Source organism: Ascaphus truei, chromosome 16 (assembly GCF_040206685.1).
Source record: "Ascaphus truei isolate aAscTru1 chromosome 16, aAscTru1.hap1, whole genome shotgun sequence".
Classification (NCBI taxonomy): Eukaryota; Metazoa; Chordata; class Amphibia; order Anura; family Ascaphidae; genus Ascaphus; species Ascaphus truei.
Window position 1 is genome coordinate 30,979,969 of NC_134498.1, and position 17,461 is coordinate 30,997,429.

General features: G+C 41.0%; 1 protein-coding gene across 1 annotated transcript in view; it reads left to right on the forward strand.

Moving 5' to 3' along the window:
- The window catches only part of MID2 (midline 2), a 136,382-nt gene that overhangs the window by 37,492 nt on the left and 81,429 nt on the right, over nucleotides 1-17,461 (forward strand). The window contains exons 4-5 of the mRNA XM_075572931.1: nucleotides 11,826-11,933; nucleotides 14,117-14,265. Of these exons, the coding sequence (XP_075429046.1) occupies nucleotides 11,826-11,933; nucleotides 14,117-14,265 (257 nt within the window). The remainder of the gene's footprint in view (nucleotides 1-11,825; nucleotides 11,934-14,116; nucleotides 14,266-17,461) is intronic.

The following is a 17,461-nucleotide window of genomic DNA, read 5'->3' on the forward strand; positions in this document are numbered from 1 at the left end:
TAGAGAATAATGAAAGCAGAAGGAAAGCAGGAAGAGGGGAACAGGGTAAGATAGAGAGAATTGATAAAACAAAGAAGAGAGCAGAAAAAGCCAATTCTTAACAATTAAAGAAAACAATAAAAATGAATAACTGTTTCTACTAATTAACACAATTTAAGAGGTGCTAGAAATGGGGTATAGGGAGTGGTTATATGGAGAAATAGGAGTTATAAGGAGTTGATACATGGGGCAATAGGAGGAGTTAAATGGAGCAATAGGTGGTGTTATACAGAGCAATTATGGAGCAATGGGAAGAGTCATAGGGAGCAGTTATATGGAGCAATAGGAGGAGTTATAGGGAGAGGTTATATGGAGGAATAGAACAGTGAAGGACGAGTTACCTAAACACACATATTGTAATAGGATGCATCAATAATTGGCACCTATCTTGCTCTAGTAGCGAAGGTGTTAAGATAACTTCATGGCCATTAATTTACCCTTGTTGGATAAGAGTAGGCGGACTGCATCTCCCTCCAGGCTGTAATCTAAAGAGAGGTGAAAGTGACCGGCTGACCTGTTATTGATAATTAAACGGCTTGTAATGCGGAATGGATTGCGATGCAATTAACCGAAGCACTAATTATACAGGAATTCACAGGATGATTCAGCACTGGATAGCAACATTTTCATGCAAGGTCACTTCAAGGAGATATAATGATGGATTCAGAACCACTGTACATCTCTATGGCCATTGTTCAAAATACAGATGTAGCTAAACATAATTTTTTCAGCACCGATACAAGCTATGGGACCCAACTGCCCCTGTTCCAGAGGATTATCACTTGAGAAGGTCGGATCTGGGAGCAAGGACAAGCCGCAGTGCGCCCGCAGCAGCGCTATCTCGTGAGCTGCGGCTTTAAGATTTTTGGGCTATGGGTCCGAAGACAGTAAGTCTTCATACGTCTGTGCCGTGAAGCCATTTTCTCGATGTGGGAGAAAAGATCACTCCAGTTAAGTGAATGGGAAAAAAAATCTTCTCCAGCACAGGCAAGATGTCTTCACAACATATTGACAAAGTGACTTATGTCGCTGTGACGGTGCTCGTCTCAAATCAGGAAGCGGACCCGCAGGGCTGAGGTAGGGATGCAAATAAACCGACCAGATCCCAGGGACAGAGTCCTGTAAGAGTATCCGTAGTCGGTAAGCAGACATGGGTCAGGGCTGGCAGCAGTGTTGCAAAGTCCAGGAGACAGAGGTCAGGGCAGGCAGAAAACAGCGAGGTCGGGGTCACGGTCTGGGGTCATCAACAGGGGGGTCAAAACAGGCAAAAGGGTAAAGCGTGACTGCAAAGACCAAGAAGAGCTGCAAACGTTAGAACGTTGCTCGGCTACTCCTACTAGGAACTGCAGCCTTATATAGCAGGCTGCCAGTACCCAAAATGGCCACAGTGAGCAGAAAGGGCAGGTGAGTTGGAAAACCCGAACCGCAGCAAAACCCGGCACAAATCAAGCAGAATCCTTACAGTCGGGTGGCAATGGAACTGTGCCAAATTTGTAGATAATGTCTCAACTGGTTGGGACAGCAAAATGTTCCAAATTTGGGGACAGCTTAAGGTATATGCTATTGGCCGAGGTAGAAATTACAAAAAATAGTGGTACTGTGGACCAAGCTATTAAGGAATTTACATCAGATATACTATTTACATGACTTGCTCAGTGTCTCATACCTTTTCAGGGTGCTGAATCCACACAACTTCTATAGTACTGACAAAGTGCTTTATTCAAATCTATTCATAATGCACATAGAAGGATAGGCTTCTCATAGACAACTGGTGTCAAACAATATGGGTACTCTGTGCTACTTCCCTTGATAGCACTCACTCCTAGACCAGCGAGTTACTTCTTTAGGATTTCATCCCCTTGGTGTCTCTCACTCATACGGGGGATGTACTTCCACTTCTGCCATTTAGTAATGTTAGATTGGAAATCTCTTGTATAGCGTCCTCAATGCTCTCTATCCGGTGGACCCGGTTAGGGGACACACTCTATTCAGTATCCCCTTTACTGTGGATGGCATTCTTCCGCTATACTTATCAGATCGGGAGTTTACTGAGGACCTGTTGGTAGGAGTACAAGTACACTCTATCTTCAGGAATCAGTATCCCGTCACCGCCTACCTCATCCATACCTATTGGATCAATAAAGGTGGCAGGACATCCTTACTACACATAACTATACACTTGAACATATTTATTTAACAGTGAGACCCTCTCCACTGCTACTCCTGTGGAACCTGCTTCTAGAATACTGGGAGGCGCTATATATATCCTCCCATCTCCCTATGATGATATCACTGGTCACAAGACCTACTTTGGATAGGCTATCCTTTCTGCAAGTCATCCTGTATCACATGATGGGAGGGGAGTAACTCTGTGTGAGCCCACACAGTTAACCCTCTAGGGCACCCTTAACCCTTACACTACCATAGTAGTCCCCACAAGGGGGGGGCTACACATATATACATATATATATATATATATATATATATATATATACACACACACACACACACATATACATACAGCTCAACCCCCTTATAACGTTGTGCTTGGGGTCCAAAGAATCACATCGCGCTATAAGCGGATCGCATTAGAAATAATGTACAATTGTATGCATTGTACAATAAAGTATTTAAGATACCAATAATCGTGTTGTAAAGTATTCATAAATACGAAAATTGGGAGCCACGCTTGCATCGCATTATAAGCGGATTCGCGTTGTAACGGATCGCATTATAACGGGGTTGAGCTGTATATATAACTATACACACATACATACACACACACAGAAACGTGATGAATGGTCACTACTCTCTTGTATTACGCCAATCTTTTAAGATATAAATCAGCTTTATTAAGAAAAAAATGCTGGACGTCACAGACAGGAACACTCTGACGCGTTCAAAAATTTAAATAATGCCTATTTAACTATCCATTAAACATGTCACTGTCGTTAAATAAATTTGGTCGTATGTGGGACTAAACCTTTCACCCTTTAAGCATATCACTGTCATTAGGTAAGGTTGCTCATGCATGGAACTGACCCTTTAACCCATTAAACACATCACTGTCAAGACTTCTGGGTAGCCGTTTTCTGAAATGGCATCAAATGTCGAAAGCTCCACTCTGGGTATTCCACAATATACATCCTTTCTGTCTTATATCTACCCATACAGACTAATATTGTACTCTGGTGGCTGACCCAGACAAGAGGCTTTGAGTGGTTTGATGGGTCGATTGTTTACTTAGACCTAATATTTGGACGTTACTGTATCTACTGAAATACAGAGGCATAGGTCCCGCTGTACAGTGTAGTGACTGAAGCGGAGCAGAAGAGTGATGCTCTGCCAAAGTCATCTGCAACACTTTATATCACCAGTTACATCCATTTTTATCTGGCCGTAGCTGAGAATGGGCACCTTTCGTGACAGTAACTCAGCCTGGCTGAGCGGTGAGTAGGCACAGCAGAGGCGCCAGGCGCAGATCATCTGAGGGGGAGACTGTGTGGCCCTTCGGTCGGTTCTGATGGTCTAGGGCTGAAGGTTGTGGTCCACCCGCACTAGCGTGCTTATGATCGGGCAGACCAGAGCCAGTTGACGCCACAGGGACGACTCATTGCAGAGTACTTGAAGTCTGTCAATAGTGGGTGTGACCACGACGGCGCTGCGCAGCGACATGGCAACCGAAATCGCTGAAGCCAAGGATTTTTGTCTTGGGCAGCGACGGCAACGTGACGTCAGTCATGTGAGCAGTTCAGCCAATGAGGTCGAACCGTTTGCGTGACGTCATAGGCCACGCCACCGCCACACCCCCTGTCGCCCTCCCGAGGTCTCCTGCACCTCAGTGCAACAATCGCTATTGCGACGGTGACGTGTGATGTCACGCGTTCGCGTCGCTATCGTCATTACTATAGACTCAGCCTAAGTACTCTCAGTTGGTCTTTCTAGATACCATCCTACCAATACACTGTTTGGGCCCTACCATCCGTCCTAATATTTGAATTTATATTTGTGAAGATAGATCTCCTCCCTAATCTCAATCTTCGTTAGATTTGCGTGACCAGAATTCCAAAAGTTAAAACCGGGACAGAATAAGAAATGATTTATAAAACAAATGACGTCACTTAAAAATAAATATTATATCATGGTATTTGTCTAATAGCATTTCCAATTACAGTATGCTGTATTATTGATTAATTAATCTCTTCCCCTCTTCACACGCCCTCTCTTTTGTTAAATTTAGTCTAATTATGTTTAGATAATATGCTCTGTGTACTGTTGTATATGTTTCTGTCCCAGCCTGCTCCTCACTCACCCCCCTACCAGCATCCACACCCCCCCCTACCGACACCCCCGCCCTCCTCCTCCCGATGCCAGCTCCGCTCCGATCTCAGCAGCCGACACCAAAGGTAGGAGGGGGAGGGGGAGTGGGAGGGGGGAGGGTGAGTGCGGTGTGCTGTGAGTGCGGTGTGCTGTGAGTGCGGTGTGCTGTGAGTGCGGTGTGCTGTGAGTGCGGTGTGCTGTGAGTGCGGTGTGCTGTGAGTGCAGTGTGCTGTGAGTGCAGTGTGCTGTGAGTGCAGTGTGCTGTGAGTGCAGTGTGCTGTGAGTGCGTGCAGTGTGCAGTGAGTGCTGGTAGTGTGTGTAGTGGGCTGTGCAGTGTGCAGTGTAGTGGGCTGTGCAGTGTGCAGTGAGTGCTGGTAGTGTGTGTAGTGGGCTGTGCAGTGTGCAGTGTAGTGGGCTGTGCAGTGTGCAGTGTGCAGTGTGCAGTGTGCAGTGTGCAGTGTGCAGTGTTAAAAAAAATGTAAAAAAAATTAAATTTTTTTTACATTTTTTTTTTTTTAATTCGGGGTCCATGCTCAAATTGCGTTACAGCGGATCACGCTATAACGAGGTTGAGCTGTATATACACCCACACACAGTTACCCAGTGACACAAACACACACACAGTACCTTCCAAGACTGTCGCTCACAGCATACGCGCGCGCACACTACAGTATATTACGGGCCTAAGATTGAAGATCATTCTGCTTCCCAGGATCTCTGCATTGAAGAGCTAAAAAGGCTTGTCTTGTGATGAAAGTCGATGACTTGAAGAATTAATGTTCGTATTTTCTTTAAATTTGCCTCTGAGGTGCTTCCAAAAATGCTTACTCTCATTGAAAATTGAAAGGGCGTACAGAATCGGCCTGGAAAGAATAATCAGGATGCTTCCTCTACACCCAGACCAATCTAAATTAAAGGCTTAGATTTTCAACATAAAGTGGCTATGCTAAGCATATTGAAAGATCAGAGAACCAACATTTGAGGGGAAGAAGCTTCTGCAATTGCAAGACTTTTCAGCTGACCATGTTGGAGTTCTCTCCAATATGTTATGCTCTGGTATAAAAGGGTGTGAAATTTGCAATTCTTAAAGTGTTTTTGACTGAGGGCACGCAAACCTTCAGCTCTCCAGAAGCTGTTCAGCATATTATTCAATATTCCATCCCAGAAGAAGGAACAATGCTTGAAAGACATTGCCGTGTAACTTGTGTAGTTGCATGGGATGTGTGATCCAGCTTCTTGGGAGAAGAATTGTTTTGTTTAAAATGTTTGTATACTAGAACTGAGGAATTTAACTTGGGAAAGGCAACACAGTTAAAAGTTGACATGTTCAAAGAATAAAAGAAAGATAGATGTTACAAGTTAAATTTAGTCTAATTATGTTTAGATAATATGCTCTGTGTACTGTTGTATATGTTTCTGTCTATTGTTGAGATTGTTTATTGCCCTTCTCGTTTAGATATACAGTACTCCACAATGGTTTTCTCAATGACTAAAATGACCTTCTGGAATGTACAGTTGGGGCATCAACTCTCCTGCTAAGAGGCTTCAAATCCTATCTCATCTGAAAAGTTTGTTTCTAGGAAGGGGGTCAGTTGCTTTTGAATTTACTAGTCAATTATTGGACCCACAAGGCAGATTTGTGATAGCGAAGTGGTAAAGAAGTTGGCGGCTCATACGCTAATATTGGTAAACTGGATAAAGTCGCTGTCATGATCAGGGTTGACCAGACTACCGGGGGTTGTAGAATCACCAGACAGAACGTCCTTGTGGATGGTGGTTTTATGGTGGACAGAAAGTGAACAGAACTGATAAACAAAGTATACATCGGGGACATTTAGTTCTCTGACCATGCACCAGTACACCTGACACTAGAATGGAATCCAGAGGTATCAAGCAAACCATGCTTGAGATTCCAAGCTACCTTAGCATCAAATGGGGAGTTACAGGCTTTTCTAAAGAAAACATGGAACAATTATGTAGTGGACTACAGAGCCCACGAATCTCAGCCCAAGCTGTTTTGGGAAATGGTTAAGGCGGTTATGAGGGGAGAAATAATTAACGTTACTACTTACCATTGACGGAAAACAAATGAACAGCGAGTAACGACGGCAAATGCATTAATAAGAGCATTCCCTGTATATTCAGAGCCTACCCCCTAGACTCCTAAAAAGCTACTTACCTGAAAACACTGATGGAAAATGAAAAGGTAATTCAGGATAAAATAGAAACAAATAGATCATTCAACAATTTGAACTTCTGTAAATTTGGAAATAAATACGGCAAGATATTAGTTAACTTAACAAAACCAGACTTTACCCCTACCATTGTACCAGCTATTAAAGACATATAGGGAAACCGATTCACAAAACCCCACAGATATTAAAATAATTTGAGAGCTTCTATAAGAAGGTACAGTATACAAGGCCAGACAGGATAACATAGATATTAGGAATATTTTTGGCAACATCTAAGTCTCCCAGAGATAGTGGAGAAGGATATTCAAACCCTAAACTAACATAGTTACATAGAAGATGAGGTTGAAAAAAGACGTAGGTCCATCAAGTTCAACCTATGCTAAATTTAGACAACAGATACTTTATCCTATAGCTATACTTACTTATTAATCCAGAGGAAGGCAAACAAAAAACCCCAGTGACATATCTTCCAATAATATCTCATAAGGGGAAAAATAAATTCCTTCCTGACTCCAAGAATTGGCAATCGGATTAAATCCTGGATCAACATGCTTCCCATGTATACTTATTTGGTATATCCCTGTATACCTTTCCCATCTAAAAAGATGTCCAATCTTCTTTTGAACAAATTTATTGTATCTGCCATCACAGTCTCCATGGGTAATGAATTCCAAATTTTAACTGCCCTTACTGTAAAGAACCCTTTCCTTTGTTGATGGTGAAATCTCCTTTCCTCCAACCTTAAGGGATGTCCCCGAGTGCTTTGTACTGCCCGTGGGATGAATAGTTCTTTTGAAAGCTCCTTGTATTTTACCCGAATATATTTGTATATAGTTATCATATCCCCTCTTAGATGCCTCTTTTCTAATGTAAATAAATCTAATTTAGCTAGCCTCTCCTCATAAGTTAGATTGTCCATCCCTAGATCCCAGATTAAGTCCGAAGAAGTATCAGTAGCTATAAGCTCCCTACAAAATGGTAAAGCACTAGGACCAGATGAGTATTCCCCAGAGTTTTTTTTAATGAGCAAAGAATTGATAATTCCACTATAGAAACTATTTAATGACATTCTATGTGGAAACCCTGTACCAGAAACCTTTAAAAAAGCTACTATTAAGGTGATACTGTATATAAAAAGTGAAAAGCACGCGATAACCCTGCCTCGTACTGACCCATATCTCTTCAAAATCAAGACTTTAAATTACTGACATAAATATTAGCGAATCGATTAAAAAAAAAATATGAACATTGATATCTGAGAACCAAGCGGGATATGTTCCTGGCAGGAATTCAGTTACTAATGTCCGGAAGGTATTAGCGATCATTGACTATTACAGCAAATACCCACTATACAAAAAAGACAAAAAAAAAGAGGAAGGATAAATTAATTTTAGGGCTTGGCGCAGAGAAAGCATTTGACCAAATTTCATGGACACATCTTTTCATGCAATTAAACAATTTGGAATCGGAGGCAATTTTCTGAATACTATTACACAAATCTATAACAAACTAGAAGCGTCAGTAATGGTAAATAATCAACAATCAGACTATTTTATGTTAGGAAGAGGTACTGTACGAGGCAGGGATGTCCATTGTCCCTACTGCTGTTTATCATGGCGTTGGAGCCATTATCGTTGTACTTGAACCAGATGAAGGAGTTTAAGGGTTTCCAAATTGGCAACTGGGATTTTTTTTTCACTCTTTGCGCATGATATGCTGCTATTTGTATCAGAACCAAAACCATCCATACCCGCAACAGTTAAAGCTATTAACAGTTTTGGATTTTTTTTCGCATAGACAATTAACTTGAATAAGTCTTAGGTACTAATATGATCAAAATGATGGCATTCCCAAAACTACAGTATCCTTTACTTATGCTACCAATATCACTTAAAAATAAAGATATTCAGGAAATTCATAGAACTTTTATCAGATTTGTACAGAATAGGAAGAAAATGAAAGGTAGCTTAGCTAAACTGCAGATGGGCATAGGGATGGAGTCGTAGCATTACCGAATATATGATATTACAACTAGGCATGTCTGTTTAGATACACAAGAGATTGGATAGCGAATACAAATAACTTCACAATTCCAAAATGGAAAAACAATATATGGACAGCTGGAATCCAGCTGCACTAGTCCATGCAGGTAAAAAAAAGATCCCAAAGCTTCAAGCGACCTCTCTCCTACTGAAAGCTACGAGGATGGCTTGGAGAATGCAAACTTAGTAAATCAACAACAGTATTTGTAATCGTATGCAACAACCCAGAGTTCCCTGCCAGGAACATGGGAAACACTTTGCTGCAATGTAAAGAAAAGGGAATAATAACCCTCATACAAATATTAGACCCCACCCACCCCGTATCAAATAATTTGAAGAATTATGCACAGAATTTCAAATTCCTAAAACAAACTCCTTTGTGTATCTACAGGCTGGACACTTTTTCAATACGTTACAAAACATGGAACCTCTGACTTTTAATGAAAGCAAATTAGATCAATTGCTACGAGCCCCAAAACAGCTATATAAGAGGTGTACAAATGTCAGATGTATGGCAATAAATGTAAATATTTGTCAAAGGGAACAAAAACCATTGTAACTATATACCTCAAAATGAAAGTATATTATTTTGACATGTAAAACCTGAAAAAACCCAATAAAAATATATATATTTAAAAAAAAGAACACAAGGGTTTAATAAACCAGAGTTTATTTAGCTGGAGGTAACCGTATATCACACCGTACATAATAGAGAAATACATTACTAACATATGGGGCAAGTGGGAATCTCCTAGCTGGCTAGCTGGAGGGTGCTGCCAAAGTGAGTTTCCCTCAATGTACCTCCAGAGTTTCTAACAGGCAGCAGCGTAACAAGGGCGGGATGAGTTAGTGCAACCAAATCAGGGTCGCAGAAAGCAAAAATAGTAATTTAAAAAATAAAGTAAGCAAATTTTTTTAAATAGCACGGCGCGTGCTTACCCAGTTTCTCTTCATTTTTTTTCCGACAAATGCGCATGCACTATGTGGACACTCGCCCTGTGATGACGCGCGCACCACCGGATGATATTATGTGCAGTGTCAGTGTATCAATGCGTCTGGTAAATTGGTGACAGTACGCGGTGATATTTGTCACGCCCCTGTGTAGCTGTGTGGACAGCTGTTTTGACCTTTTGGGTATAACCAGCCTCAAACTGAAGAGACCTAAAAGGTCAAAAATCTGTCTACACAGTACAGCTACTTTGTTATTCAAGTACAACGTTAATCCCAGCCACCAAGTTTCCGAAGGAAAGTTCCTGGTCCCTACATCAGGAAACTGTTAGGTGAGGGCAGCGAAGCGTAAAATGCTGAAGAAGCAACTCTCATTTTGAGGCGGTCTTGTTATCCTGTTGGAGGAGGACGGAGGACGATACCCGTTCAACACTATATCCACTGCCTACTAGTAATCACTCTATTGGGGCTCTTTGTGCTGCTTAGTTTTTGGAGGATTTGATCATACAGGTTGGGAACCTGCTCTTAGTGAGCAGCAATCCCCTATATTGTGACGTTTAGTATAGATCACTGTTATTATTGCATTATTTTGTTATTGTTAATTTGCGCTTTCTGTGTTTTTTTTACACATTTTATGATTACCAATAGTTGTTTGGGATTCGTATGGTACCGAGTTTGTGGTACCGTGTTATCTACTTAGTTTTTACTTCATATTATGATTGCTAATTGTTCTATATTTATTTCACGTTGGAACAAAAATGTATAATTTAACAAATGGGGTGGAAGGGGGGCACATATCATTATTATTATTTAGCCTCGTGGTGCAAGAATACATAGTTATGGTGCTGAGCACAGCTTCACAGGCTAACAGCAAGACAGGTGACATGTAACCTTTTTTGCAAATGCTAGCAGGAACAGGAGAGCTAGCAGCATTTATAAAGGCTATAAGGTCCTGAATAACTTGCTAAGTCTGAAGCTGGGGAGAAGGCAGTAGTTATACCCCTGCCCCAATTAGGGAGAAACCGGCCAGTCTGGGGGAAACAATAGTCCTGGTCTCTGTACAAGGCTCCAGGCCTAGTTGATGAGATTTCTGGGGTTGAAGGTGGGCCAGGAAGCCCCATATGACATGCCTAACTATGGTCATCCCTATCCTTAGCATAGTCCACAGGATGTAGACAGGTAAATGAAAATGCCCATACATGGCCTCACCCCTCCCCAGGCATACAATTCCCGATACAGCCCCAGGGCTTAAAGCTCTCTTACAGAGAAAGTCTAGAGTTAACCCTTGGTGTCCTGAAAGACTGGAGAAGAGCAGTACAACTGTTTTCACAGAGGTACAATACAAGGTAAATTGGAATAATAGGGCAAAACTTGGGTGTCCAACATTACCCTTGTGGTTCTCCTGAGGAGAATAGATAATAGGACACAGCTTCCTATGATTTTTAGGAAGCATGCTGACTATTTAGTTCACAGTTGCTTCTGCCAAATATTAAACAATTACAATCTTTTCTCTTTCACATTATGACTACGGATGCAGTTTCAGATATCTCTCAAAGAGCAGATTAATGTATTCCTAAATGGAAGCCATACAGGATTTGAAGTCTTTCTCCAGCAGTCTTTAAACAAGTAATGGCACCTTTCAAATACGCTGAATAGGTACAGTATCAACTGTATTGCTGAAGGGAACTTGGCGAAATCTTAATCTGCTATAATATGTGAATTAGAGGGATACAGAGATCATAGTTGAGGGTGGGACAGCTGTGTAAGCTCTGGGCAGATGCTAGGTGGTTAGACTCTGCCCCCCTCCCCCCATTATTTTCTCCCCCCCATTATTTTCTCCCCCTTTTTATTTAATCGGAAAGAAGAAGGCCGAGTTGGAGAGTTGTCTGTGATATCCTATTATAAATACTTCATTTTAAATTCAGAACATTTGCAAAATATAAAAAAAATGTGTGAACCATTTTGACTTGATGGCGAAGATATATTGTCTCAAGATACATTGAATCTCTTAATATTCAAGTGCCATCTATTATCTCAATCATGAAATTAAATGTTACTTACCTGTCTGCATGCTTTTTCTTTTGTTCACTTGCAATATATATATATATATATATATATATATATATATATATATATATATATATATATATATATATATATATATATATATACTCTAGGACCCTTTAACCCATTAAACATGTCACTGTCATTAGGTCAAATTAAAATGTTCCTTAATTGGATTAGCTGACATTAACAGTTTGGGTACAATGTCTTTGCACAGGTTAACACCAGCATGCATGAGGCAAAATTAACAGAGGAATGTGATGAACTGATGGATATCATCCAGAGAAGAAAGCAAATGATTGCGGTCAAAATCAAAGAGACAAAAGTAAGAAATAATTTCAATGAAAGAAATATTAATATCACATATTCTAATGCTGTTCACCGTCACAGAGGGTACATCATCACATAGGTTTAATTGTCACAGTGTTCCTGATCACATAGGATTCATCGTCACATTGTATCAGGAATATCACTGGCAGGTCTGGAACCCAGGCCCTTCTTCCTAGCTGGGAGTTCTCCTGCTCTGCCAGTGCGACTTCTGTTTGCCTTCTGCTAATTCCTGCAGAGTGCTCACTAAGTTTCCTGATTGACTCATTGCCTGTACCTTCTCCCTTAGCTGCAGACAGGCCTGTATAAGACCTCCCCTTCCAGCTCCCAGTTGCTTGTGGATTGTGAGTTTTCCCCAGTACTGAAGGTCACTGCCACTCACTGTTGATACTTGCATTTGCTGTGTTGCAGACCCTCTCTGCCTGCCACAGCCGTGACCTCTGCTTTGTTCCTGACCATCCTTTACTTGCCACCAGCCGTGAGCTCTGCTTTGTTCCTGACCATCCTTTGTTTGCCACCAGCCGTGAGCGCTGCTTTGTTCCTGACCATCCTTTGCTTGCCACCAGCCATGACCTCTGCTTTTTTCCTTACCACCCTTTGCTTGCCACCAGCCATGACCTCTGCTTTTTTCCTTACCACCCTTTGTTTGCCACCAGCCATGACCTCTGCTATGTTCCTTACCACCCTTTGTTTGCCACCAGCCGTGTTTTCGGCTGTGTCCCTGACCACCCTTTGCTTGCCACCAGCCGTGACCTCGGCTGTGTTCCTGAGCATCCCTGCCTGCTGCCAGCCCTGACCTTTGCCTTTTTACCGACCATCGCTACCCGCCTGCAAGCCTGTCCCAGCCACTGGACTCCAGCCCCACTCCCAGATGTCACATTGTGTTCATCATCACATTGTGTCATCATCTCACAGGTTTAATTGTCATAATGTTCCTGGTTACATTGTGTTTATGTTAACACATTGTGTTCATGGTAACACAGGTTTAATTGTCACATTGTGTTCATGGTAACACAGGTTTGATTGTCACATTGTGTTCATGGTTACATTGTGTTTATGTTAACACATTGTGTTCATGGTAACACAGGTTTAATTGTCACATTGTGTTCATGGTTACATTGTGTTTATGTTAACACATTGTGTTCATGGTAACACAGGTTTAATTGTCACATTGTGTTCATGGTAGCATTGTGTTTATGTTAACACATTGTGTTCATGGTAACACAAGTTTAATTGTCACTACTTTGTGTTCATGGTTACATTGTGTTTATGTTAACATATTGTGTTCATGGTTACATTGTGTTTATGTTAACACATTGTGTTCATGGTAACACAGGTTTAATTGTCACATTGTGTTCATGGTCCCACCGGGTTCTTTGTCCCATTGGAGTCCCCATAACATAGTAGTGAAATCAACTTTTCTCTAACTTCCTACAAATACCCAGTATAAGATTTCACTTTTAACCCCTTAAAGGTGCAATCCCTGTTAGTTTACACATAAAGTTGAATTTGAAAACAAATATAACATATCATTATGAAATTTAAATGAATGTAACTGTACCTATAGCAAAAATATTGCTTTTTTTGGTTTGTTTGGAAATATAGAATAGTTTTTTTCAGCGGGGCCTCTGAATGAGGAGGGGGGGGAGGAATAGGTGTCAAACAAGTATTTACTTAGCCCATATTGTCCCTGTTAAAGCAGCAAAAATGATAAAGAGGGGGCTTTGCCTGCATAAACTCTTGTTCAGCACATAGTGACAACACACAAAATGGTGTAACCAGAAGAAGGTAAACCCATCCCAATTCTCAGCAGCTAAGCTACAAACTGACTTTAAATGTCATTGCCCTTAGTGCTCTTTGGTCCTAGGATGGACTGAGCCCTTAAACATGTAACTGCCATTAGTACATTGGTTTTTACTTGGGATTGACCATCTAACAGAATTGCAATCATACATACATGATTAGCACACCAGTGTAGCTTACTCACTACTCTATAAAGCTCAGGTAGATGTCAATAGTGTTCTTTATTCATCTTAACAGATATGTGTAGACAGAAAAAAATGAAGTTTTTGGTCACATATCCCTTTCTCAAGCCTGTGGTACTTTACCTGCAGTTATGCTGCTGTAGGTACTGTAGCTTTTGTTTCTTTTCTTTAACTGCATTGGTTTCATGTCTTCAAGGTGATGAAGTTAAGGAAGCTGGCCCAACAAGTTGCTAATTGCCGACAGCGCCTGGAGCGTTCCACGGCATTAATCAATCAAACCGACCACATCCTAAAAGAGAACGACCATGCGCGTTTCCTGCAGGCTGCCAAAAATGTGGCAGACAGGTGGGTGAGCAGGGTGTGTTACTACATGATGTGTTGATGTGCTAATGTTATTGGTCTTTGTGTGGAAATTCTTGTTGATGCCAAGGACCTTTCTCCGCCAGAACCCGTTCACCTAGTCTCATTAATTTGACACGCATCTCTAGCTTGGGATGGTTGGTGGAGACTTTGATACAGAAATCAGAATACAAAATGAAGCTCAGAGAGGCAGGGCTTCATACATATCATTGTAATATGTGTGACATGGAAACTCATATTACTCCATATAACTCACCCCTATAACTCCTCCTATTACTCCATATAACAATGCCAATGCCTATTGTTATATAGTTACATAGTACATACACTATAGTTACATAGTAGATGAGGTTGCAAAAAGACATACGCCAATCAAGTTCAACCTATGCTAAATTTAGACAACAGATACTTTATCCTATATCTATACTAACTTATTAATCCAGAGGAAGACAAACAAAAAAAAACAGTGTCATACCATCCAATGATATCTCATAAGGGGAGAAATAAATTCCTTCCTGACTCCAAGAATTGGCAATCGGATTACTTCCCTGGATCAACATCCTTCCCATGTTTACTTATTTGGTATAACCCTGTATACCTTTCCTTTCTAAAAAGATGTCCAACCTTTTTTTTGAACAAATCTATTGTATCTGCCATCACAGTCTCCATGGGTAATGAGTTGCACATTTTAACTGCCCTTACAGTAAAGAACCCTTTCCTTTGTTGCTGGTGAAATCTCCTTTCCTACAACCTAAAGGGATGTTCCCGAGTCCTTTGTACTGCCCTTGGGATGAATAGTTCTTTTGAAAGCTCCTTGTACCGTCCCCGAATATATTTGTATATAGTTATCATATCCCCTCTTAGACGCCTCTTTTCTAATGTAAATAAATCTAATTTCGCTAGCCTCTCCTCATAAGTTAGATTGTCCATCCCCTTTATTAAAAGGGGATATTATATTTGTTCCAGATAACATCTCCCTATAACACTCCTCCTATTGCTTCATATAAACCCTCCCTATCACTCCTCATATTGCTCCATATAACTTCTTCCTATAACTCTTCCTATAGCTTCACATACCGGCTTCCTGTAACTCCTCCTATTGCCCCATATAACTGTTCCATATAACGTCTCCCAAACACTCTTTCGATTATGTTGGCCCTACTGTACATGGGACTGACCGTTAACCTATTAAACAAGTCATTAGGTCACTTTGCTCACACATGGGACTAACTCTGTAAGTTAACATCACAATGGTGCTTTATACTTCTTCCTGTATGTTTTTGATTCTCTAATTTCTGTTACTCAGCCTGCGGCTTTTTGCTGCTTAGTAATTACAAGCCAATTATCCTATTATTGGCACATTCTATAAGATTTACAAACAAACAACATTGAAAATCTTTTAAGACCTCTAGTGATCTATTGATTAGTGCACAAAATGTGATTAGCCATAAATGAATTTTTGCTAAATACTACATTTATTCATGCTTTCATAGGTTTCGACATAGGGAAAACAATTTACTATTATAATAATATCCTTACTTGTGCATGATATGTTTGATTTTTCAAAAAGTAAATTAAACATCTATAGGATCTCCTGCTTATTTAAGAGGGAGATATTGATTATTTGAAAGGGTTCAAAAATAGAGGTGTCTGGTGTATACGAGGGGAATCCCATTGAAGTGTATAGTATGTGTATTAAATGGATCCCATTGCAGTGTGGAGTGTGCAAGAGAGGATCCCATTGAAATGTATAGTTTGGATAATAGGGGATCCCATTAAAGTTTATAGCGTGTTTAATAGGGAATCCCATTGAATTGTATAGTGTGCATAGTAGGGGATCCTATTGAAGTGTATAGCATGTGCAATAGGGATCCCATTGAAGTGTATAGTGTGTGTAATAGGAGGTCCAAATTAAGTGTATAGTGTGTGCAATATGAGGTCCCAGTGAAGTGTAATAGGGGATTCTTTCTATGTGTATAGTGTGAGTAATAAGGAATCCTATTAAAATGTATAGTATCTAATATAGAGGGGTCACATTTAAGTGTATGTTTTGGATAATAGAGGATCTAAGAGGGAAATCCTTTTATAGTGTACGGTGTGTTTAAGAGGGGGATCCTATAGACGTTTGTGGTGTGTGTAAGAAGGGGATCCCATTGCTATGTGTGTAATAAGGGCATTTCATTGAAGTGTTTACTGTGTGTGTATTAATGGGATCCAATTGCAGTTGATGGAGTGTATAAAAAAGGGATCCCGTTATAGTGTGTGTGGTGTGTATAATGGATGGATCCCATTGAAGTGTATGATGTGTAATAGGGAGATCTCATTGCAGTGTATGGTGGGTGTAATAGGGAGAACTCATTGAAGCATTCGATAAGTATAAAAGGGATTACATTTACGTATATAGTCTGTAAGAGGGGGATCCCGTTAAAGTGTATAGTGTAGTAATATCAGGATCTCATTGAGGATCCAATTAAAGCGTATGTTGTGCAAAAGGTGGATCCCATTGAAGAGTATCATGTGCGCAATAAGGAGGTCCCACTGAAGTGTATACAGGCATACCCCGGTTTAAGGACACTCACTTTAAGTACACTCGCGAGTAAGTACATCTCGCTCAATAGGCAAACGGCAGCTCGCGCATGCGCCTGTCAGCACATCCTGAACAGCAATACTGTCTCCCTACCTGTACCGAAGCTGTGCGCAAGCGGTGAGACTATAGAGCCTGTTACACATGTTTTATTTACAGCAGTTATGCACGTATATGACGATTGCAGTACTATACATGCATCGATAAGTGGGGGAAAGTAGTGTTTCACTTTAAGTACATTTCCGCTTTACATACATGCTCCGGTCCCATTGCGTATGTTAATGCGGGGTATGCCTGTAGTTTACAAGAGGGGGATCTAACTGACATGTCCCTTTAATTAGGTCACTTTGCTCTTACATCGGACTGACACTTTAACCAAGGGGTGGGCAAAATGCGGGTCACATCCGGCCTGCCAAATCATTCTAACAGGCTCGGGGAGTGAGAGAGAAGGAGGGGGGAGTGAGAGTGAAGGAGGGGGGAGTGAGAGAGAAGGAGGGGGGAGTGAGAGAGAAGGAGGGGGGAGTGAGTGAGATAGGAGGGGGTAGTGAGTGAGAGAGAAGGAGGGGGAGTGAGAGAGAAGGAGGGGGAGTGAGAGAG